The sequence below is a fragment of the Pongo pygmaeus genome, chromosome 2 (genome assembly GCF_028885625.2).
Source record: "Pongo pygmaeus isolate AG05252 chromosome 2, NHGRI_mPonPyg2-v2.0_pri, whole genome shotgun sequence".
NCBI lineage: Eukaryota > Metazoa > Chordata > Mammalia > Primates > Hominidae > Pongo > Pongo pygmaeus.
This window is the reverse complement of record NC_085930.1, coordinates 44299010-44322129: the sequence shown is the minus strand read 5'-3', so window position 1 is coordinate 44322129 and position 23120 is coordinate 44299010. Positions and strand designations below refer to the sequence as shown.

The window sequence follows — 23120 nt, the reverse complement described above, 5'->3', positions numbered from 1 at the left end:
ACCGTAGCTCCCAGTATTCCCATCCATTCAACACTTGCCTTTCCAGATAATGGGGATACCAATATGGGCCAGGGATGCTATTCTCTCCACTAAAAAATTAAAAGCAAAACCAGATCCTCTAAAATACATTTTTATTAAGTAAAGGAGAGTGTTCAGTTTAATTCAATAGATGCCAAAGATTGATTTTTATCTCCAGTTGGTCCAGGAAGAGATAAAAAGGTAAAGGAGATATGCTAAATGACGAGTTAATGGGTGCAGCACACCAACATGGCACATGTATACATATGTAACAAACCTGCACGTTGTGCACATGTACCCTAAAACTTAAAGTATAATAATAATAATAATAAAAAAGAAAAAGATACAAAGGTTTGCATTAATCCAGTGACCCTAACCATTTTTATGATTCATTTCCTTTATCTTTAGTTAACCCACCAAAGATGACAATATGGTAATATCAGGAGTAAGTGGGGGTGTTATTATTTTACGAAGGCAACTGGCTCACTGAAGAACTCTTTTGTTAACTTCTAAAAATTTTGAAAAGATTTGACTTTCATGAATTCTCTAGGTGCAGATTTTCTGAAATGATTCAAATTTCAAATATTCTATACTCTCTCTAGACTTTGTGTTCCAAGATTTGGTTTAGAAATGTGGTTCATGTTCTAAAACTCCTCCCAGTCTCATTCCTATTTTGAATCTTTTTCCCCATCTTTTTTTTCTATTTTAATTTAACTGTCAACCTCTACATATTTTCTGCTATGCCATTTCTTTTTCTTTTCTTTCTTTTTTTTATTTTTATTTATTTATTTTATTTATTTATTTTTTTGAGACAGAGTCTCCCGCTGTCACCCAGGCTGGAGTGCAGTGGCATGATCTCAGCTTACTGCAACTTCCACCTCCTGGGTTCAAGCGATTCTCTTGCTTCAGCCTCCCGAGTAGCTGGGATTACAGGCGTGCACAACCACACCTGGTTAATTTTTGCACTTTTAGTAGAGACAGGGTTTCACAGTGTTGGCCAAGCTGGCCACGAACTCCTGACCTCAAGTGATTCACCTGCCTCGGCCTCCCAAAGTGCTGGGACTACAGGCATGATCCATGGCGCCTGGCCTGCTATGCCATTTCTATCTTTCCTTTTATAACACAAAGCTTTTTTTTCTTCTATTGACACCTTCTTTGGAGTCTTCCTATCTCCTCTTGGTAGGTTTTCCTTCTCATTCTAAATATGTATACACACACACATATATATATATTATGCATATTACATGTAATGTATGTATATATAATATATATGTGTGTATACATTTAATATTTCAGCCTTTCCCACTCTTCTCCCTTCAAATCGCTTGCTTTACTTGAGAGGCTAGGTAATCTAGTCATCAAAAAAGAGAACTAAGACTTGTAGGTGCTTGACTTACTGTTTTGCTGCATGACATATGCCAGGAACATCCTTTTCTTGGTGGTGGAGTGGGTGGAGAAAAGGTTTGCATCTGTGTCTAAGTGTTGCAGAAAAACCCGACAGGCACAGACACACCTACCTGGAAACAATGTTTCCCTAGAAGTGGGAGGAAACCAGAACAGGAGGTGCCCTCCTTCTGGGGGTAGGAGTCAGCTAATAGCCATCCAAGGTATGCAAGAGTGCTTTCACTCTGCGCAGGAAAGATCAGAGAGAAGTCCAGAGCCTTGCCTGCTTGTAAGTACCCACTTGTGGCTGGGGGGAATTTCCTAACTGTTCAGGGTTGCAAAGCTTGATTAAATAATGCTCTCGTTAATTTAAGAAATGACCCAAGAAAGGAGAGAGAAGTCGGGCTGTTTTTAAATGTAATATGATTTTCCATTTACTTATTTATCTTTAAAATGAGGTAAAGAGCAAAACATCCGGAGTAAGGTGCCTCAGAAAGGTCTTATTGGCTGTTGGCTTTGCAGGTGATCCTGGTGGAGAAGGTGGAGTATGGTGAGCTGCTTGCTAAGGACAGCCAGGCAACATCATGTTTGTGACGATGTGCTCCACCTTCTCCTCTGTGCATCCCAGCTCCTCCTGCTGAAACAGCTGAGCTTGCTTTTTGGATTTCTTAGACTCCTGGCCTCCAAGAGATGCCTCTAAGGACAAACTGACCTTGCATTGGGAACTTTATTATCCAGATCCTCATAGGCTTTGTCTACTCTGGATTGCTTGTTGCAACAGTTCTTAGGAAGCAAGATTGTCTCCTGCACCAGCATCTGCCTGTGTTTGCTTTTACCTACTCTGAGCAAGACCCATTGAGGCCCCAGTTCTGTTGGTCCTGAAAAGCCTGAACCCTGAGGCTGTTTCTCCTGCCTCCAAAGTGCATTTATAGGAAATAAGAAGCACAGAAACAGTGGAAACAACCAGGAGGAGAAACAAGAAAACCTAAAATTTTCAATATTCAAAAATACCTGTCGTGGTAGTTGATGCAGAGAACACTGAGTTCATCAAAGAGCTTTGTCATTGTTGGACCAGAGAACACCTCTGCTACAGGAACTGATATGTTTTTTCTTTCTGGCCTAGTCAAGGGAGGATAAGTAAGTATCTGGGGCATGAAAGGAATGCACTCTTGGGTCGTTTGGCTTGTATCTGACTCACCCCTGACTCTCCAGTGAAGCAGAAAGGAAGAAACCTCACACCACCCAGGTGTGGCCAGACTTTGGCCATTATTGTGAATCCCCAAGAGTTACCACAAGCCCTTCCCAAATACATATTTAATCTTGTGGTTCAAATAAGCTTTTGGCTCACATCTACGCACACCATAAAGAACGCTGTAGAAGAGGTGACATGATGAGGCGGGAAGAGGAGGAAGAGGAGGGAACCATGATGAAGGCAAAAGGGGACTTAGAGATGAAGGAAGAGGAAGAGATTAGTGAGACAGGAGAACTGGTTGGCCCTTTTGTGAGTGCTATGCCCACTCCAACGCCCCACAACAAGGGCACCCGGTTCTCTGAGGCATGGGAGTATTTCCACCTAGCCCCTGCTCGTGCTGGGCACCATCCCAACCAGTATGCCACCTGCCGCCTGTGTGGTAGGCAGGTGAGCCGTGGCCCTGGGGTCAATGTGGGCACCACTGCACTGTGGAAGCATCTGAAAAGCATGCACAGAGAAGAGCTGGAGAAGAGTGGCCATGGTCAGGCTGGGCAGCGCCAGGATCCAAAGCCCCATGGGCCCCAGCTCCCCATGGGCATTGAGGGTGACTGGGGTAGGCTCCTGGAGCAGGTGGGCACCATGGCTTTGTGGGCCAGCCAAAGGGAAAAGGAGGTGCTTAGGAGGGAAAGGGCAGTGGAATGGCGGGAGAGGGCTGTGGAAAAAAGGGAGCGAGCCCTGGAGGAGGTGGAAAGGGCCATCCTGGAGATGAAGTGGAAGGTGAGGGCTGAGAAGGAGGCATGCCAGCGGGAGAAAGAGCTGCCTGTAGCAGTACATCCCTTCCATTTTGTTTAAATTGGGCTTGGAGAATCTATTTTGAAAACATTGACTCTAGACTTGTAGAAAAGAGCCATTTTAGTTTCAACTCAAATGTAAAGCAAAGTAGTTTAGTGACATTTTGCTTTTATGTGAAATAGTGCACAGTATGAGTTAATCTGAGCAGGTCTGAATTGACCAAATGCTTATCTACGAGTTTCCTAGAGCTCTGCTGACCCTTGGCTGAAACTCTAAAATGTACCTATTAAAGATAAATGCTTTTACCGAAGCATCAGTGAGTTGTTTCAGGGCAGAATGTACCAGCCAGTCAGCATTGTTTAACAAAATAATCAGATTTTTGCCTAGCACTCGGTTTTGGTGGAGCTGACGATTTTGAGGGCTGAGGCTGGTTAGGTAGCTGGAATGTGCCTATGTGACCAGCTCACTTGCAGACACCCTGCCGGAAGCAGAGCTTAATCTTCCTAGGACTGAGGTCTTAGCACATGTGCTGGTAGAGCTTCCAGACCACCAATATGAATAAAAGCTTGTTCTGTGTGACCCAGCAAGCAGAAGGACAAAGAATTGTGAGCCTCAGATCTTTGGACCCTTCCAATGCATATCTTTCTCCTGTTATTGCTGTGATGTATTTTCTTGGTTATATTAAAGTTGTTTCATCAGTATAATCTGAGTCCTGTGGGTCTTTTTAACAATCTAATGCTTAAACTAATTAATGTGTAATTAGCACAGAGAAATGAAAAACCTCTCAACTCACTTAGTTTAAACATTCAGTATAGATTATATAAAATTTATTCATAAATACTTAAAATATAATCTAATTTCATATTAAGGTTTGTCAAAGGAAAAGGAGTTAGTGAGGAAGAGCTGAAAGAAATTCAGAATGAAAAAGAAGACAGAGATATAAAGGAAGTAAGGAGAAATAAAAAACAGAGGAAGGAAAGTTAGAAAGAAATGGGATAGAGAAGAAATGCAAAGATGGGGAAAAGAGAAAATGCTCTAGGGAAAATTTATCATGAAAATGCTCTAGGGAAAATTTATCATGAAAATGGAAGAGAACATGACTGTTTGAATGAGGGAAGGACAGAGTACATTTTCTTAGATGCAGAAGTTAATTTTAATGAGTTAACTTGGTTTTGTTTTGTGCCTACAGACCAGTTATTTATTTGAACAGTAGGTTTTAGATTTTACTCGTACCTGTGAAATGCTAACTGCATGCCAATCCACTGTTCTCTGATTTTTTAAAACTGTTTATCTTTAAATGTTCACAGATGCTTTGAAAAAAGAGATCCTAACAGTCTATAGGGAGACAATAATTTCCTGGGCTGCTGAGAGTATGCCTAAAATATTAATTTAGAAATAGAATAAAATCAAACTGGAAACTACTCTGGCCTCTGCACTGGAGCTGACATTTGTTATGGAAGATAGATTCCTCTATAACCACACCCCCACCCCCAACCAAACACCTACATTAAAAAACAAAACAAAACAAAACGTGGGTTGGGAATGGGGATGGAGTGGGGAAAGAGCTAGGGAAGACAGGAATAGATAAAGACAGCATCCCATTATCTCAGAGACAGCCCAAGTACTTTCTGGGCACCAACCTCTCTGGAAGTAGAGGATGTCCTTGTGTAACAATGGTGTCTTGCCTCCTTTGGTACTGACCTATGTAGTTCAGTCATATTCTTCCTAGACTTGCTAGGCAGCCCTCACTTCCAGACCTGTCTTCCCTAACAGCTGTTTGTAGAACAGACAAAAGTCCGAGCACCAGGCTTGTGAAATAACCAGGCCACACTGAAGTCCCGTTATGTTCTTTTTTTATCTAGAGATCTGCCTGATATTAAAGATTTCATTTGTCATGTGGTCTCCCCACAGAGGTATGATGCCCTTTTAGAACCTTCTCTACTGTGGCTCAAGCTCAGGTGCCCACCAGTGCAAGTGACAACGGCTGGACATTTGGACTCAGAACCTTATTGTGTTGCAAAAGATGCTAGGAAAAAAAAAGAGGCTGTAATACCTAATTATTTAAAAAACCAAAACCAAAACACATATTTTTGGAGTGGGGCTTAGGAAGCTTGAGGAAACCACAGGGTTCAAGCTTTGCAAAACCCAAACCAAATAAACACAAATAATCAAATTCTGCACAAAGATGCTGGAGCTCTGCTGATGCCAACCAGTGTGGTATTTAGGTTCTGGTGTCTTTTTTTTTTTTTTTTTTTTTTTAAGACGGAGTCTCACTCTCTTGCCAGGCTGGAGTGCAGTGGCATGAACTTGGCTCACTGCAACCTCCACCTCCTGGGTTCAAGCTATTCTTCTGCCTAACCCTCCTGAGTAGCTGGGACTACAGGTGCATGCCACCACACCCAGCTAATTTTTGTATTTTTAGCAGAGACAAGGTTTCACCACGTTGGCCAGGATGGTCTGGATCTCTCGACCTCATGATCTGCCCACCTTGGCCTCCCAAAGTGTTGGGAGTACAGGCGTGAGCCACTGAGCCTGGCCTCTGGTATCTGTTTTACATGGTTATTAATATTGTAGCCTCTCTTCCTTTGTAGGCATCTTAACCCCAAACTGCTTTTGTTTCCTATGTTTCATGACAGATAATTTTCTTTAGATTTTTTTTCCTAATTTATTTCAAACATAACAAAGGTAGCGAGTGAGATGAACAAGACCCATGGAGATGATGGGGCTAAAGTATAAAGCACAAGCGTAAGAGTGAGAGACGTATGAGGCTTGTGGAAAGTGTGAACTGTTGAGTACACGCTAGTGCTTTTATGCATCCCTCTTGTGCCTTCTTATGCTACATCATTAGCTGTGAGTTGAGGGGCTCTTTGGCATGATGTCTTTTGCTCTAATACAAAAACCTGCCACATGGAGGGGCCCTGAAATTTAGGTTAAAGACTGTTTTCTCATTGTAGTGCAGGAGTGAAGCTGTGTGCCATGTTGGAGCCCTGGCAAAATATTGACTTTGGGAATGCACAAGATACAACATTCACAGGTGTGACACTCTCCTTAGACATCTACGGCATGTCCATGCCTGAGGGGCATCAGGCTTTTGGGTCTTTTGTATTTTACAGAAATACTAAAATTAGCCATAAACTTTGTAAGTTTAACTAATAACACAGGAAGACACAGCTCACAACTGACCAAGTCCCCAGAGTATTTCCACACTGCGGGCTGCTAGAGTAGTGAACACGTAGCAGAGCCAGTGCGTGCATGTTGACTTCAAGAATTTCTAAGGAATGAAGGAAGGGCAGGAAATTGCCAAGACCAAAAACTTGTGGTTGCTGGATGGTAGGTATTTTGCATACATTCTCTTACTTGATCCTTAACATCACCCTTGTGAGAATGGAGCCATTGCCCTCATTTACTGTTGAGGAAGTTAAGGAACTGAGCTCTTAGGGGCCAGAGTTAATAAGTGCTGGAAGAGAATTCAAACCTTGTTCTATCAGATCCCACAGTCTGTATTCCAGGTTAAAAAAAATTATTCCACAGTATCTGCTAGAATCAGTCACATAGCTGATTTATGAACATAAGAGAGTGGGTAAATGATAAATAGTGGGTAGGGAAGAAATATTCCTGAAATGTCTACTATGTGCCATGAACTCCATTAGAGCATAAATTTAATATTCCTAAGAACCCTCTGAAGTATTTGTTATTATCCCAGTTTTAGATATGAGTTAGCTGAGGCTCGTGGAGGTTAACTAGTTGATGAGGGTATGTAAGCAGCTAAGAAGTTGAATTAGGATTTGACACTTGTGCTATCTGACCCTGAAGCTTGATATCCTTCCATCATAATACTATTCTGCCTGAATACAGGCACACTAAATGTGCATCCCAGCTCTGCCCCTTATTAGTGACTCAGCCAGTTGTTAAGACTTTCCAGGCCCCAATTTCTCATCTGTAAAATGACAGATGCCCTATCTATTTCAGAGGCTCACTGGGAGCAGCACAAGATAAAAGTACATGAAAGGACTTTGAAGAGTTAATAAATTATTAAAAATACAGCACAGATTGTAAGAATATTAGAGTGAGGAGTTACTAATGTTTGGCAAGATCTGAAAAGATCCATAGACAAGCCATGTCCTGTAGCTGGTTATGTGTGATTGGAGAAAGAGATTACTCACTAATTCTCTAGGAAGGAAAATTCTCTGGTTTTCTTAGTTAGCACTGAAGCAAGGGTAGAGAAGAGGAAATTTTATGGCACATTAGGCAAAGTTCTTTTTTTTTTTTTAAACTGGGATTCTTGGATCCAATTTATGGTCCTACAACTGGATTGAGCCCATATTACCTGTAAACACTGGCACCAAGAATCTATTAAAGATCCTTATAAGAAACAAAAACAGGCTGGGCATGGTGGCTCATGCCTGTAATCCCAGCACTCTGGGAGGCTGAGGCAGGTGGATCACGAGGTCAGGACATCGAGACCACCCTGGCTAACATGGTGAAACCCCATCTCTACTAAAAATACAAAAAATTAGCCAGGCGTGGTGGCGGGTGCCTGTAATCCCAGCTACTCGGGAGGCTGAGGCAGGAGAATGGTGTGAACCCAGGAGGCAGAGCTTGCAGTGAGCCGAGATTGCACACTGGACTCCAGCCTGGGTGACAGAGCGAGACTTGTCTCAAAAAAAAAAAAAAAAAAAAAGAAAGAAACAAAAACGCCTACCAAAAGCTGTATGATTAGTTTATTTTTGAAATGTAAACTATTGAAATGAAGTTCACTAATAAACTTAGAAATTAAGTTAAGACACAACAAAAATGATTAAATCTTCTGCTGTATAATCAGGTTATAATAGCAGTGATGTGGTTTGGCTGTGTCCTCACCCAAATCTCATCTTGAATTCCCAGTGAGAGGTAACTGAATCATGGGGGCAGGTCTTTCCCATGCTGTTTTTGTGACAGTGAGTAAGTCTCATGAGATCTGATGGTTATTATAAGCGGGAGTTTTCCTGCACATTCTCTTTTTGACTGCTGTCACCCATGTGAGATGTGATGTGCTCCACCTTGCCTTTGGCCATGATTGTGAGGCTTCCCCAGCCACATGGAACTATAAGTCCAATTAAACCCTTTTTCCTGTATAAATTACCCAGTCTTGGGTATGTCTTTATTAGCAGTGTAAAAATGGACTAGTACAGTAAATTGGTGTCAGGAGAGTGGGGTACTGCTGAAAAAATATCCAAAAATGTGGATGCAACTTTGGAACTGGGTAACAGGCAGAGGTTGGAAGAGTTTGGTGGGTTCAGAAGAAGACAGGAAAATATGGGAAAGTTTGCAACTTCCTAGAGACTTGTTGAATGGATTTAACAAAAATGCTGATAGTAATATGAACAATAAGGTCCAGGCTGAGGTTGTCTCAGATGGAGATGAGGAACTTGTTGGGAACTGGAGCAAAGATGACTCTTGTTATGTTTTAGTAAAGAGACTGGTGGCATTTTGCCCCTACCCTAGAGATCTGTGGAACTTTGAACTTAAGATAGATGATTTAGGATATCTGGCAGAAAAAATTTCTAAGCAGCAAAGCATGCAAGAGGTAACTTGGGTGCTGTTAAAGGCATTCAGTTTCAAAAGATAAACGGAGAATAAATGTTTGGAAAATTTGCAGCCTGACAATGTGATAGAAAAGAAAATCCAATTTTCTGCAGAGAAAATCAAGCTGGCTGCAGAAATTTGCATAAGTAACAAGGAGCTGAATGTTAATCATCAAGACAATGGGGAAAATGTTTCCAGGGCATGTTGGAGACTTTTGCAGCAGCCCCTCCATCACAGGCCCGGAAGTTTAGGAGGAAAAAATGGTTTTGTGGGTGATGCCCCAGGTCCCCATGCTGTCTGCAGTCTTGGGACTTGGTGCCCTGTGTCCTAGCCACTCCAGCCATAACTGAAAGGGGCCAAGGGTACAGCTTGGGCTGTTGCTTCAGAGGGCGGAAGTCCCAAGCCTTGGAAGCTTCCATGTGGTGTTCAGCCTGTAGGTGCACAGAAATCAAGAATTGAGGTTTGGGAACCTCTGCCTAGATTTCAGAAGATGTATGGAAATGCCTGGATGCCCAGGCAAAAGTTTGCTGCAGGGGCAGGGCCCTCATGGAGAACCCCAGCTAGGGCAGTACAAAAGGAAGATGTGGGGTTGGAGCCCCCACATGTAGTCCCCACTATGCTACTGCCTAGTGGAGCTGTGAGAAGAGGGCCACCATTCTTCAGATCCCAGAATGGTAGGTCCAATGACAGCTTGCACTGTGTGCCTGGAAAAGCTGCAGAAACTCATCATCAGCCCGTGAAAGCAGCCAGGAGGGAGGCTGTATCCTGCAAAGCCACAGTGGCAGAGCTTGTGTCCCTAATGGGACACCACCTAGTAGAGATGTGAGAAGAGGACCACCATCCTTCAGACCACAGAATGGTAGATCCACCAACAGCTTGCACCGTGTGCCTGGAAAAGCTGCAGACACTCAATGCCAGCCTGTGAAAACAGCCAGGAGGGGAGCTATACCCTGCAAAACCACAGGGGTGGAGCTGCCTAAGACTATGGGAACCCACCTCTTGCATCTGCATGACCTGGATATGAGTCTTGGAGTCAAAGGAGATCATTTTGGAGCCTTAAGATTTGACTGCCCTGCTGGATTTCAGACTTGTTGTGGCCAGTGTCTTCCATTTGGAATGGCTGTATTTATCCAATACCTGTACCCCATTGTATCTAGGATGTAACTAACATGCTTTTGATTTTACAGGTTCATAGGCAGAAGGGGCTTGCCTTGTCTCAGATGTGACTTTGGACTCTGGACTTTAGAGTTAATGCTGAATTGAATTAAGACTTTGGGGGCTGTTGGAAAGGAATGATTGGTTTTGGAATGTGAGGACATGAGATTTGGGAGAGGTCAGAGGTGGAATGATATGGTTTGGCTGTGTCACCACCCAAATCTAATCTCGAATTCCCATGTGTTGTGGGAGGGACCTAGTGGGAGGTAATTGAAGCATGGGGACTTTCCTGTGCTGTTCTCCTGATAGTGAGTAAGTCTCACGAGATCTGATGGTTATTATAAAGGGGAGTTTTCCTGCACATTGTCTTTTTGCCCACTGCCATTCATGTAAGACATGATGTGCTCCTTCTTGCCTTCTGGCATGATTGTGAGGCTTCCCCAGCTATGTGCAACTGTAAGTCCAATTAAACTCTTTTCCCTGTATAAATTACCCAGTCTTGGGTATGTCTTTATTGGCAGCATGAAAACGGACTAATACAAGCAGTTATCTAAGAGACTAATATGTGAAACTGGCAAAAGACACAAATACTTGGAAAAAAATATATGTATATGTGGTCATGCAAAACCATCTCAAAGAATCTAAGCTATGATTTGTATGCAACTATCAAATTAAATGACTGATATTCAGTGAGACCAGAGATTGTAAGTTATTTAATGTTATTGGTGTGAGAAGAAACTAGAATGAGAATAATTTTCTCTCACCCCATGTAATAGAAAATGTTAGAGAATTAATGAGAATATTTTTTACTTAGGGTTTTTAAAAGCTTGGCTAAAGTCATAAGGCCACAAGACAGTTGATTAACACAGATAATAATGATAACAAAAACAAGAACAATAATGTTTATTAAACACTTAATATATGCCACACACTGTACTTAGATTTTTTCATAAGTTATTTAATTTTTAAAAACAGCAACAATATGAAGATACTATTATTATTCACTTCATATAGATGGGGAAACTGACTGCAAAGACATGAAGTAATTTGCCCAAGGTCACAACTCGCAAGAGAAAGAGTGAGAAATTGAGTCCAGATCCTAGTGACTAGAGGCTGGTAACTACCACCCAGAAGAAGTTAAGTCAGAGGTCCCTATTCAATTTTCTTTTTTCTCCTGCCCTTCCTCGTTACTACCAAAGACATCGCCAGGGTTCTGCAGGAGTACAGGAGGGCATATCTCCTCCTGTCACTTTGAAATAAAAACAATGGGAAAGTGGGTAAAGGAAATGGATTAGAACAAATTAAACGTCAGCTGAGCAAAAGCCTCCTTCTTACACCAGGGCTCACACAGCTTTCTGCCCTACTTTGTCCTCACTATCCACCTGAATTTTTATTAAAGAGAAGTTTAAACAATTGTGACTGTTTTTTTTTTCTGAGAAATTTAAGGACTAAAAGTGCAGATCAAACATTCTGAGAGCCCTAAGTCTAAAAGTAAAAATTCCCATTCACTTTCTAGAAACAACCCAGCTTCCCTTCATCCCTATTAGCAGTTAATTGGTCAAGGGCCAAGGAGTAAATTTCTTTGAGAGAACATTCCTGGCAACTATGCAACCTGACACACCTTACATGTAATACTGTAGATTTTCAAAGGCTTTTATGTGACTCACCTCTACCAACACATCCGTGGAGTTATTTTCCACAATCACGGGGATTTCCGGTTTAGCTTAAAGGCAAATAAAACATAGTTAGTGGCACCAAATGTCATCCTACCTGGCCACTAGTGTGTGTGTGTGTGTGTGTGTCTATGAGAATCTTCATTCATCAAATAGTAATATTTATTAATATTTATAAATTAATATTTATTAATATAATACTGCCAGGCCCACTGTGTACCTGGCAGTATGCTAGATGCTTAGGAAACAAATGTGGACAAATAATATTCACTGTTCTTAAGAAATCTACAGTTTCATGGGAATACAGATAAACAAACTGGAAGTTATAATACACTGAGATAAGTACAATGATTAAGGACATGTAGGATTTGAAGACAGCTTTTAAATAAATTTTCTAACCTAACCTTGGAGGATAGGAGGAGGCTTTTGGAAGATGTGATGTGGTTATCAGTGATGAGTCAAGTAAAATTGGGAATGTGGAAGACTGGTAGTGCAAGTGGAGGATGGGTGGTGGGGAGGGAGAGAAAAGAGCAATGTTCTACATGTCCAAAGGCTTATGATATGGTTTGGCTGTGTCCTCACTCAAATCTCAACTTGAATTGTATCTCCCAGAATTCCCATGTGTTGTGAAAGAGACCTGGCGAGAAGTAATAGAATCATGGGGGCTGGTCTTTCCCATGCTATTCTCGTGATAGTGAATAAATTTCATGAGATCTGATGGGTCTATCAGGGGTTCCCGCCTTTGCTTCTCCTCATTTTTCTCTTCCCATTGCTGTGTAAGAAGTGCCTTTCACCACCCACCACGATTCTGAGGCCTCCTCAGCCATGTGGAACTGTAAGTCCAATTAAACTTCTTTTTCTTCCCAGTCTTGGGTATGTCTTTATCAGCAGTGTGAAAACAGACTAATACAGTAAATTAGTACCAGTACAGTGGAGTGTTGCTGAAAAGATACCCAAAAATGTGGATGCAACTTTGGAACTGGGTAACAGGCAGAGGATGAAACAGTTTGGAGGGCGCAGAAGAAGATGAGAAAATGTTGTAAAGTTTGGAACCTCCTAGAGATTTGTTGAATCACTTTGACAAAAATGCTGATGGTGATATGAAAAATAAGGTTGAGGCTGAAGTGGTCTCAGATAGAGATGAGGAACTTGTTGGGAACTGGAACAAAGGTGACTCTTGTTGTGTTTTAGCAAAGAGACTGGCAGCATTTTGCCTATGCCCTAGAGATTTGTGGAATTTTGAACTTAAGAGAGATGATTTAGGGTGTCTGGCAGGAGAAATTTCTAAGCAGCAAAGCATTCAAGAATTGTCTTGGGTGCTGTTAAAGGCATTCAGTTTTATAAGGGAAGCGGAGCATAAAAGTTTGGAAAATTTGCAGCCTGACTATGCAATAGAAAAGAGAAACCCATTTCCTAGGGAGAAATTCAAGCTGGCTGCAGAAATTTGCATAAGTAGGAAGGAGCCTAATGTTAATCTCCAAGACCATGGGGAAAATGTCTCCAGGCCATGTCAGAGACCTTCATGGCAGCCCCTCACATCACAGGCCCAGAGGCCCAGGAGGAAAACGTGGTTTCCTGGGCTGGGCCCAGGGTCCCCTTGCTGTGTGCAGCCTTGGGACTTGGTGCCCTGTGTCCCAGCCACTCCAGCTATGGCTGAAAGGGGCCAATGTGCAGCCTGGCCGTTGCTTCAAAAGGTGTGGAAGCCCCAAGCCCTGGCAGCTTCCACATGGTGTTGAGCCTGTGGGTGCAGAGAAGTCAAGAATTGAGGTTTGGGAACCTCTGCCTAGATTTCAGAAGATTTATGGAAATGTCAGAATACCCAGCAAAAGTTTGCTGCAAGGGCAGGGTCCTCATGAAGAACCTCTGCTAGGGCAGTGCAGAAGGGAAATGTGGGGTTGGAGTCCCCACACAGAGTCCCTAATGGGGCACTGACTAGTGGAGCTGTGTGAAGAGGGCCACCATCCTCCAGATCCCAGAATGGTAGATCCACCAACAGATTGCACTGTGCTCCTGAAAAAGCTGCAGACACTCAACACTATCCTGTGAAAGCAGCCAGGAGGGAGGCTGTACCCTGTAAAGCCACAGGGGTGGAACTGCCTAAGATCATCGGAACCTACCTCTTGCATCTGTGTGACCCAGATGCAAGACATAGAGTCAAAGGAGATCATTTTGGAACTTTAAGATTTGACTGCCCTGCTGGATTTTGGACTTGCATGGGGCCTGTAGCCCCTTTGTTTTGGCCAATTTCTCCCATTTAGAATAGTTGTATTTACTGAATGCTTGTACCCCCATTATATCTAGAAAGTAACTAACTTGCTTTTGATTTTACAGGCTCATAGGTGGAAGGGACTTGCCTTGTCTCAGATGGGACTTTGGACTTGGACTTTTGGTTAATGCTGAAATGGGATGAGATTTTGGGGGACTGTTGGGAAGGCATGACTGATTTTGAAATGTGAGGACATGAGATTTGGTATGGGCCATGGGTGAAATTATATGGTTTGGCTGTGTCCCCACCCAAATCTCAACTTGAATTTTGTCTCCCAGAAGGCACCTGGTGAGAGGCAATTGAATCATGAGGGCTGGTCTTTACCATGCTATTCTCATGATAGTGAATAAGTCTCATGAGATCTAATGGGTCTATCAGGCATTTATGCTTTTGATTTTCCTCATTTTTCTGTTGCTGCTGCCATGTAAGAAGTGCCTTTCACCTCCTACCATGATTCTGAGGCCTCCCCAGCCATGTGGAACTGTAAGTCCAACTGAACCTCTTTTTCTTCCCAGTTTTGGGTATGTCATTATCAGCAGCATGAAAATGGACTAATGCAGCTTAGATATAAAGTCTCATTATAAATGTCCCTGAAGTGGAGCAGAGAAACATTTGATTCTTGTTTGGTTGCTTGGCACTAGGAAATATCAGGGAATATTTCAGTGATTTTGTTGTTTTACTAGATTTTAAGTGCCTCCAAGCCAGTATTTTATCAATTTCTTCATCTCCGGCACTTAACAGTGCCCAGCACAAACTAGACATTAAGTACATCATGTTGAACAGAAGTGGCTTCAAGTAAATTCTTGAGCACAGAGAACACAGCCTTCTAGGACTCAGTGGAAAGAATGCTAAACCTCCAGTCACAGATGCTGTCAGTGCCTGCTACAGCCACTTGCCATTTACCTTGGCATACTGAAGACCTCTTACTGGGATAACTCTTTGATGACTAGATGACTCTTTGCATAATGATTTATTGAGATTATGGGAGTACACCTAGTCCACAGGTAGTAAAAACTGGGAGTCCCAGAGGGTTAATAGGGATAACAGATTGAGAGATGGTAGTTGAATACCCCAGCTTTCTTGCCCTTTATGTGGGATAACTCTGATGTGTGTTCTATGCTGTCTCCCAGTGAGATGAGCTCTAAACCTATGGTGGTAACTGATATAATCTTGTACATTTTATTGTCTTCCTTCCCTTCCCTGACTCACTTTCTCACTCCTTTTCTGATGTTTCCTAGGATGACCTTTCAAATAAATTAACCCCAATCCTTATCTCGATGTTTTATTTCAGGGGAACCCAAAACCAAGATACAACCTGAAACACTAATGGGTGGAGAGGTGTCTCTTACCTCCTGTTGACAAATACCAGCAGAATAAAAGCCCTGAAGGAAAGAACAACTACTAAAAATTGCAGAGGTGACAGGGTGAGACAGATTTTCTTTGAGGCTGAGGACAATCAGATTTGGAATTTAGGAGTGGAACAGAACCCTGTGATGGGCAGGTGACTCCCTGCCAAGGAAAGGAAAACCAAAGAAGACCAGTGAAGGAGATGCAGGAAGTGGCAAAATTGTTGCAGCAGCCCCTCTTGTCCCTGGTCTGTTAGAGAATGAAGAGTTGAGCAATGAGCATTGTTTGGGAAGAAGAAATATGCTGGGTTTAGGGCATGTGGAATAGGTCTGATGTATATTTGGGTATTGATTTCAAGGTTTTCATGGGTGTTTTGGGGAGACTTATTCTGTATGAGAAATCACCAAGGGATGTAAAGTAGATTCTTATAAGATATGCGGTCAGGGCCACAATATATACTTGGGTAACACCTCAAAATAGGTTAAGGACTGGATGAGACTCCACCCAAACACAACCCACCCAGCCAATTTACTAAATGCAAAAGCCAGGAAGCAGGAAAAATCTAATTTTCTGAACAAGCAGGCAGGGTTTCATATTTTTAAGCATCCACCGAAAGGACTTCAAAGAAGAAACAAGAGAAATGTAGAGACAAAGAAATGTGGAATCCAATAGGGTGATAAAAGTGAGATATAAAAGGGTGAAAAACATTTAAGATCAAGATAGAGGTATTTTAATGCAGCAAAGAGACACAGGACATAGCATAAATGTTGACAAAGCAATTAGATCAAGTTATGGTGCAAAAAATCTTGATCAATAGGAGACACAGCTTGCCTAGATTAAAATTGATATTTCTTTCCACATTGAGGATGGCTGCCTTCATTGGTTTGCCAATAGACCAGATGAGGCAGTTTCATGTTTGCACTAAGACAGTCACACCCTGGTAAATAAACAAATGGTGATAACAAAAGAGATGAACAGCTTGTTTCCAACTCTTCACAGGACACTGTTTAGGCTCCGTAAGGAACCTGATCATCAGGGATGATTATTGCCTAGTCCATCCCTGAGGAGAGATGAAGAGAAAGGGAAGAGGGAGGATGCAGAGGGAAGGGGAGGACAGAGGAGGGAAGGGGGAGGCAATTTTGTGTTTTCTTCAAAATACTAAATTGTATGACTGCCAATAATAAGGCAATACAATTCCCAATAATTTTTTTTTGCTTGCTCTGCCCTTTAGAGAATTGAGGAACAATCTAGCAGCCTGTGTCCATAGGTTTGTGAAGTTATTTTCTCTTTGTTTATCTCATTTTCAAAAATAATTAATTGTCTATCCACCTCACTGCTTTTCTCTTTGCCTTCTTTAAAATTGACTTTCTAAAAAACACAGATCTTTGTCACAAAAAATGAAAAAAACATCCAAAGGCAGGGGCTTCCCTTTATTAATGATGTTTATTAATTAGTGGTACTTCCTTGTACCACTGGGGAAAATAGAATTTTAACCTTTCCTTCTTAAATTGGCACGCTGCAGATATTCTGCATTTTGAGTGAAGCCACAGTGGCATTCACAGCTCAGCTCCACACTCCTGAGAGTGCAGGTTCAGAGGGCCTTTCCTAAAGGCTCCTTTGCTGGAAGGGCTGGACCTGGATGGTCTCACCCCAGCTGGGCCTTGGCAGGATAGCAGGGGAGAAGGAACTTCTGCAGTTTCCCTGGGGCTATATTTATCACCTTCCTTTTCTCACTGACCTTACTCCATCCACCTTGCTCAAGCAAGCAACTAAGACAATTAGACAACTAAGCAATTAGACTTTGGCAGTTACAATTAAAGAGATTTCCAGTATTCTGAGAAATATTAACATTGTAAATAAGATAGTGGTCACCAGGAAATTGATCTGTCTGTTATGGTTTGAATGTCCACTCCAAAATTCATATTGAAACTTAATCTCCAGTGTGGCAGTATTGAGAGCTGGGGCCTTTCAGAGGTGATTGAATTATGAGATCTCTGCCTTTATGAATAAGATTAATCCATTCATGGATTAATGGGTTACTGGAGTCATGAGTTATAATGGGAGGGAAACTGGTGGCCTTATAAGAAGAGGAGGACAGACCTGAGTTAGCACATTAGCAAACTCTGTCCCCTCGCCATGTGATACCGTGTGCCACCTTGGGATTCTTCAGAGAGTCCCCATCAGCAAGAAGGCTCTTACCAGATGCGTCCCCTCGACTTTGGACTTAGCCTCCATAACTGTAAGTAATAAATTCCTTTTCTTTACAAATTACTCAGTTTCAGGTATTTCATTGTAAGCAACAGAAAACTGACCAATACAGAAAATTATTGCTTTCTGTATGATTTTATTCTGTTAATGGAATCATCATTCTTTAGCGTCCTACCCTCATCCCCATGCCCAGCAAGAATGACGAGTATACAGAGAAACAGACTCCAGCATTGTTACCCACAGTGGCTGCTCTGCAGCATAATAGGGTGCTTCCTCTTCAAGGAAGAGCAGGGCAGGAGACAGGAGGATGCCAGGGAGTCTGTAGAACAAAAGCCCTTACCAAAAACCTTGACTGTGGTGGAGCTCCTCAAGATTTTGTCGGGACCGACTCTAATGTGGCAAGAGAACTTCCGCCCGTCATCGAAGATTTGGACTGGAGAGAGGTGGAGTCTGTAGTCTGTACCAAGCTTGACTCTATCTTTAAGTAATGTGGAATTGCTGATGAGGTGATTTTGGGAGATAAGTGTTTCCTGAGTTCCATTATCCTCCTGGTGAGAAAAATTGTTACCAGTTATTGAGTCCTCAACTGTGCCAGCTCTGAACTAGGCATTCGACAAGCATTGATTCATTTATTTTTTGTAAAGTAGAGAGGAAGAATGAAGGATTGAAATTAGGAGACATTTAGTATATTACTAGAGAAAGTATGATACACTTGACTTTCAGTTAAAAACTATTGTTACCCTCTCCTAACAAATGGAAACATTCTGTTCTTCTGACTAGACCTTCTCCTTCATGATCTTCTATGAACTGTATATCTGGAGCAGGATTTGGGGTTTGGAATGGGTGGGACTAACGGCAGATTTTAATTTTCATTTAAGAAGTTCTGACATCTTACTGCTAAGATGAGAAGACTGTATCAGTGTGAAGATTTCATAAAATCTTCATTTAAACTGGATGATTACAGCTATCCCTAAATTCCTTTAGAAAATGACTCTTTTAAGCTCCTCCCCGAGCCTGGACTAGGATCAGGTAAAGTGGCGTTCTCAAAGTCTTGCAAGTGAAATGTTGACACCCAACAGTGAGTACCTCCTTAAATTTTGTGCCCTGGGCAGCTCCTTGCCTCCTTTCACAGCCTTGTTATGGTCCTAACCCTATTCCCTTTCTTCTGTGTTTGTGTTAGCGTCAAAGAGGATGCATGAAGAGTAGGCTGAAAATGTTAACCTGAATTTTAGAGATCAGAATATATTTGAGGTACTTGGTTCTTCTATCTCATATCCTTTCTTCGGTCTGTGATGAAAAGCCCTATTATTCTCTCTGTGCCTGGAATTTTTTTGGACAAACTCCCTGGGGTGTTACAGTGTTGGTTGACGTCAATAAAAGTGCTCACTAGAGGCCCAGGGAGGAGGGGATTCTTGACGGGCACAAGGGTAGAGGATGGGTTAGGTCTTCATACCCTGTTAGTATGACTCAACATTCTCAATTGAGCTGCTTTTAAAACACTCTGAGGCACAAGCTTGTCTTCTAGAGATTCTAATTCAGTCTGTCTGGGATAAGGCCATGGTTAGGACAATTGTTTTTAAGGTACTCAGGAGATCCAGGGCTGACATCTGCTGGCCTAACTCTAAACAACAGATGAATCCTTGTGCACAGTCATCAGGGGAAATGGAGGGAAGTAAAATGGAGAAGGGTAAACAGGAGTGCATTCAGTGGGGGGAAATGTTACAAAATAATGATAAGATCTATGAATTGGAATCTCTAGTTTTGAAAATGAGGCAGATCAGGCTACAAGAAATGGAAACCATATTCAAATATGGGCAGAAACAGAAGATGGACTAAGGCAGACTTCTTAAATAGTTTAAATAGATAATTCCAGAATATACTTAGTAGAAACTCTTATGTGAGACACAGTTCTTTAGCTGAATCTGGCTAGGATTTGTGTCAGTCTTACATACAGATAGTATTGTGTTATTGCCTGCAAATAATCACACTCTGCTGAATTCTTCTTCCTGAAACAATTTACATACCTTTATACCCTTAGAAAGAAGGACCCAAAAATCTGTGCTGCTGTTTTCCTAAAGAAGAAGAGCAAAAGAAAAAGGGAGAAAGACTGTATTACAGAGACAGGATCCCGCAGAGGAGCTCTAAGTATTGGGTGAGGACAGGAGAAGAAAGTGGAGAGCATGTCACTCAGCAATGGCAAATCTGGAAGTCAATAATTAAGAAGGCAGGTACCCCCTGCAGATCTTTTGGCACAGGTATGTTTGGCAGCCTCTTGCTTCTTTTTGTGTCAGGATTTTAGAGTTGAAAATGCTCCTTGGTCGTTTAGTATATGACTGCCATTTGGAACAGTTCCATCAACTGTCACTTTGTTGTGGGAAAAAGAGCAGTTACATGCTGAAGTTGGAGACTGGTGAGAAAAACCGCTTTTTTCTTTATTATATAGCAGATTGTGACTAGGTGGTTTAGTTGATAGAGAAAAAATACAAAACCTTCCAACTTATCCAAAGGTTGCTTTTTTCCCCTGGGCAGTTGACTTTTGCAGAAAGAAGGGTTTGTTCCTTCATTGGGAAAGATGGGATTCAGTTGCAAAGAATGCCCTGTAACCTACAAGATAAGGAGATCCTGAGACATTCTAGAGTCTTCAGTTATAAAAGAGGCAGTAGCAAGAACTTACATATGAGTGGCTGCCTTCACAGAGCAAATGGGAGGAGAGGTGAAAAAATTAGCACAGGCAAACAACAAAATGCCTAGGGCTGGGAGAGGGAGAAATAATACTATGTAATGACCACTATTAAAATTTCATATTCTTATTAGTCGTAGTTTAAATTTATTTAGCACCTACTAGATTCTAAGAATTCTGCAAAGTCCTTTCAAGTCTTATTTACTCCTTACAACTATGTAGAATAAATTGAGGTTAAAAATTTGATCAAAGATCACACAAAGTAAGAGGTATTTCAAAAAGCAAGGAGGCCCAGAACCGGGGACAAATAAGTCTCAGATACAATTTGTACTAATAAGAACCAAACTATAAAATAATAATAAATAAAAAACCTTTCTGAAGTATCTAGAGTGAGAAATTTAATAGAAATTTTAGAAAGCTAGAACCTTTCATGTAAGTTTTAGATTACAGGGGTGTGGGCAATTTGCTGATTGAAAGGGGCCTTTGTACGACATATTGACCCACTTTTGGTGATAGGTGTTTAGAGCACACCTCAACTCCTACTTGACAATAATGCTCTTAGCTAACCTAGTCTTCAGGAAACAGACTGATAGAGGCAAGAACCTGCATGTGACAGCCTTATTTCTACCAGTTTTTTCTTTTCCTGTTATTCAAAGAATAAAATTGCCAACTTTGAAAAATATTAATAAGTAGACTCCCACATTTTAATGGGAAATATAGATTTAATGAGCTAACATATATGATATACTTACTCTAGTCCTGACACTTAATAGATGTTCAATAATACAAGCTTATTATTATCTAGTCCAGCCTATGATCAACCTGCTATCTCAAGAGTATTCACTATGTGCCTGGCTAAACTGAGAAATTACGGAGATTCATTGCTGTGGTCTGAATGTTTTTGTCCCTTCCAAAACTCATATTGAAACTTAATCCCCAATGGCATAGTGTTGGGAGGTGAAGCCTAATGGGAGATCCAAAGGGCTCTGCCCTTATGAACAGATTAATGCCACTATACAAAGTGCTTGTAGTAGTGAGTTCTCTCTCTTCTGCTCTTCTGCCATGTGAGGACACAGTTTTTTTGTCCTCTCTGGAGAATACAGCATTCAAGGTGCCATCTTGGAAGCACAGAGACCAGGCTCTAACCTGCTGGCACCTTGATTTTGGACTTCCCAGCCTCCAGAACTTGAGAGAATAAATTTTCTGTTTATAAATTTCTCAGTTTCATATATTCTGTTAGATGTAGCAGCACAAAATAGATTAAGACAGTTATAAAGCCATGAATAGCTCAATCTGCTATCTTGCCAATGTCAACCCATAAGGGTTGGCCCTTGGGGGACACAATGGCCATGAAACCCAGGAACAACAAGTTGATTGGAAAATACTGTTCCTTAAACAATATAAATGTATCAAGGTCTCAAAAACACACAAGCAACAGTCTGCCTTTATTTACAAATTTGATATTTTGTTCATCATGGATTTTCCCTAACTTCTTATTTTTAAAAATATTGTATTAAAATATTTATCTTGATTACTACTTTTTTTGTGCTCCCTTAGATTTTGCTCCTAAGGTTAAGGGCCTTCCTTGCTTCACTCTAATCCCAGCTCTTAGGTTGCATAGCTAGTAAGTAGTGGAGATCCAGGTCTTGAAAACAGCAATTTCCCTCCAAAAGTCACACTGTTAATGACTTTGCTATATACAGTCTCACAAAAGTAGTAGAAGAAACAGTCTTTGCCTTTCCTACTTATAATCTACTCAAGGGCTAGGTTTGGTGGCTAGTGCCTGTAATTCCAGCACTTTGGGAAGCCAAGGCTAGTGGATTTCTTGAGCCCAGGAGTTTAAGACCAGCCTGGGAAACATGGTGAAACCCTGTCTTTACTAAAAATACCAAAAAAAAAAAAAAAAAAAAAAATTAGCCAGGTATGGTGGCACATACCTGTGGTCCCAGTTACTCGGGAGGCTGAGGTGGGAGGATCACCTGAGCCTGGGGAGGTAAAGGCTGCAGTGAGCCAAGATTATGTCACTGCACTCCAGCCTGGACAACAAAGTGAGACACTGCCTAAAAAAAAATAAAATCTAAAAAAATTAGATTTTTAAACATAATTTTTAAATAGATTTTTTGCACTAAAAAAATCTACTTAAGGAGAAGAACAAACACACACACACAAACAAATATGAAAATCAGGAGCCACAGAAAAGAAACAAATGCATAATTAAATTATATATAGGAGCTTGATAAAATAATTAGCATGATAACGGCTGAAAGGGATCATACTGAATCATGAAACTGCTGTATATGTCCCTCAAATACTTGACAAATCCTAAAATAAGTCATTGAGGCTTTGTTTTTGAACTAGAATCAAAATTTTCAATTTAGAAGAGGAATCTTTTTACTACAGGCTGAGTATCCCTTATCTGAAATGCTTGGTATCAGAAATGTTTCAGGCTTCAGATTGTTTTGGATTTTGGACTATTTACATTATGCCAGTTGAATATCTTAAATCTGAAAATCTGAAATCTGAAATGATCCATTGAACATTTCTTTTGAGCATCATGTGTGCGCTAAAAAAGTTTCAGATTTTGGAGCATTTTGAATTTCAGGTTTTCAGACTTGGGATGTTCAACCTCCTTGATTTAGTGATGATATTTCATCTCTGAGCTATCTTGAGCTCCTTGAAACCAGCTCCATGTCAGAGCTGGCTGCACTGACCACAGCACATGGCAGGTGCTGAGTGTACAGAGCTCATTCGATAACTGCTGTTAACTGTATTGATTGCTACTCCTTTTTTCTCCAAACTGTTTCCCATCTTCACATTTCTTCTATTTATTCTCCATCCAGT

The 23120-nt window shown here is 41.4% G+C and overlaps 2 protein-coding genes across 4 annotated transcripts in view; one reads left to right on the top strand and one right to left on the bottom strand.

The window, feature by feature from the left end:
* CD96 (CD96 molecule) overlaps nucleotides 1–23120 on the bottom strand; it is a 109330-nt gene that overhangs the window by 55733 nt on the left and 30477 nt on the right. For all 3 annotated transcript variants that reach the window (XR_008501691.1, XM_054482973.1, XM_054482974.1), the window contains exons 4-5: nucleotides 17940–18147; nucleotides 11773–11828 (exon numbers count right to left, since the gene is read on the bottom strand). Coding sequence is in view for 2 of the 3 variants with exons in the window: in XM_054482973.1 (XP_054338948.1) it covers nucleotides 11773–11828; nucleotides 17940–18147 (264 nt within the window). In the remaining variant the exon portion in view is untranslated. The remainder of the gene's footprint in view (nucleotides 1–11772; nucleotides 11829–17939; nucleotides 18148–23120) is intronic.
* Nucleotides 1577–4086, top strand: ZBED2 (zinc finger BED-type containing 2). The gene is made up of 2 exons (XM_054482975.2): nucleotides 1577–1690; nucleotides 1924–4086. Exon 2 carries the CDS (start codon nucleotides 2789–2791, stop codon nucleotides 3443–3445), a length of 657 nt encoding a protein of 218 aa, XP_054338950.1. The 5' UTR covers nucleotides 1577–1690; nucleotides 1924–2788; the 3' UTR covers nucleotides 3446–4086.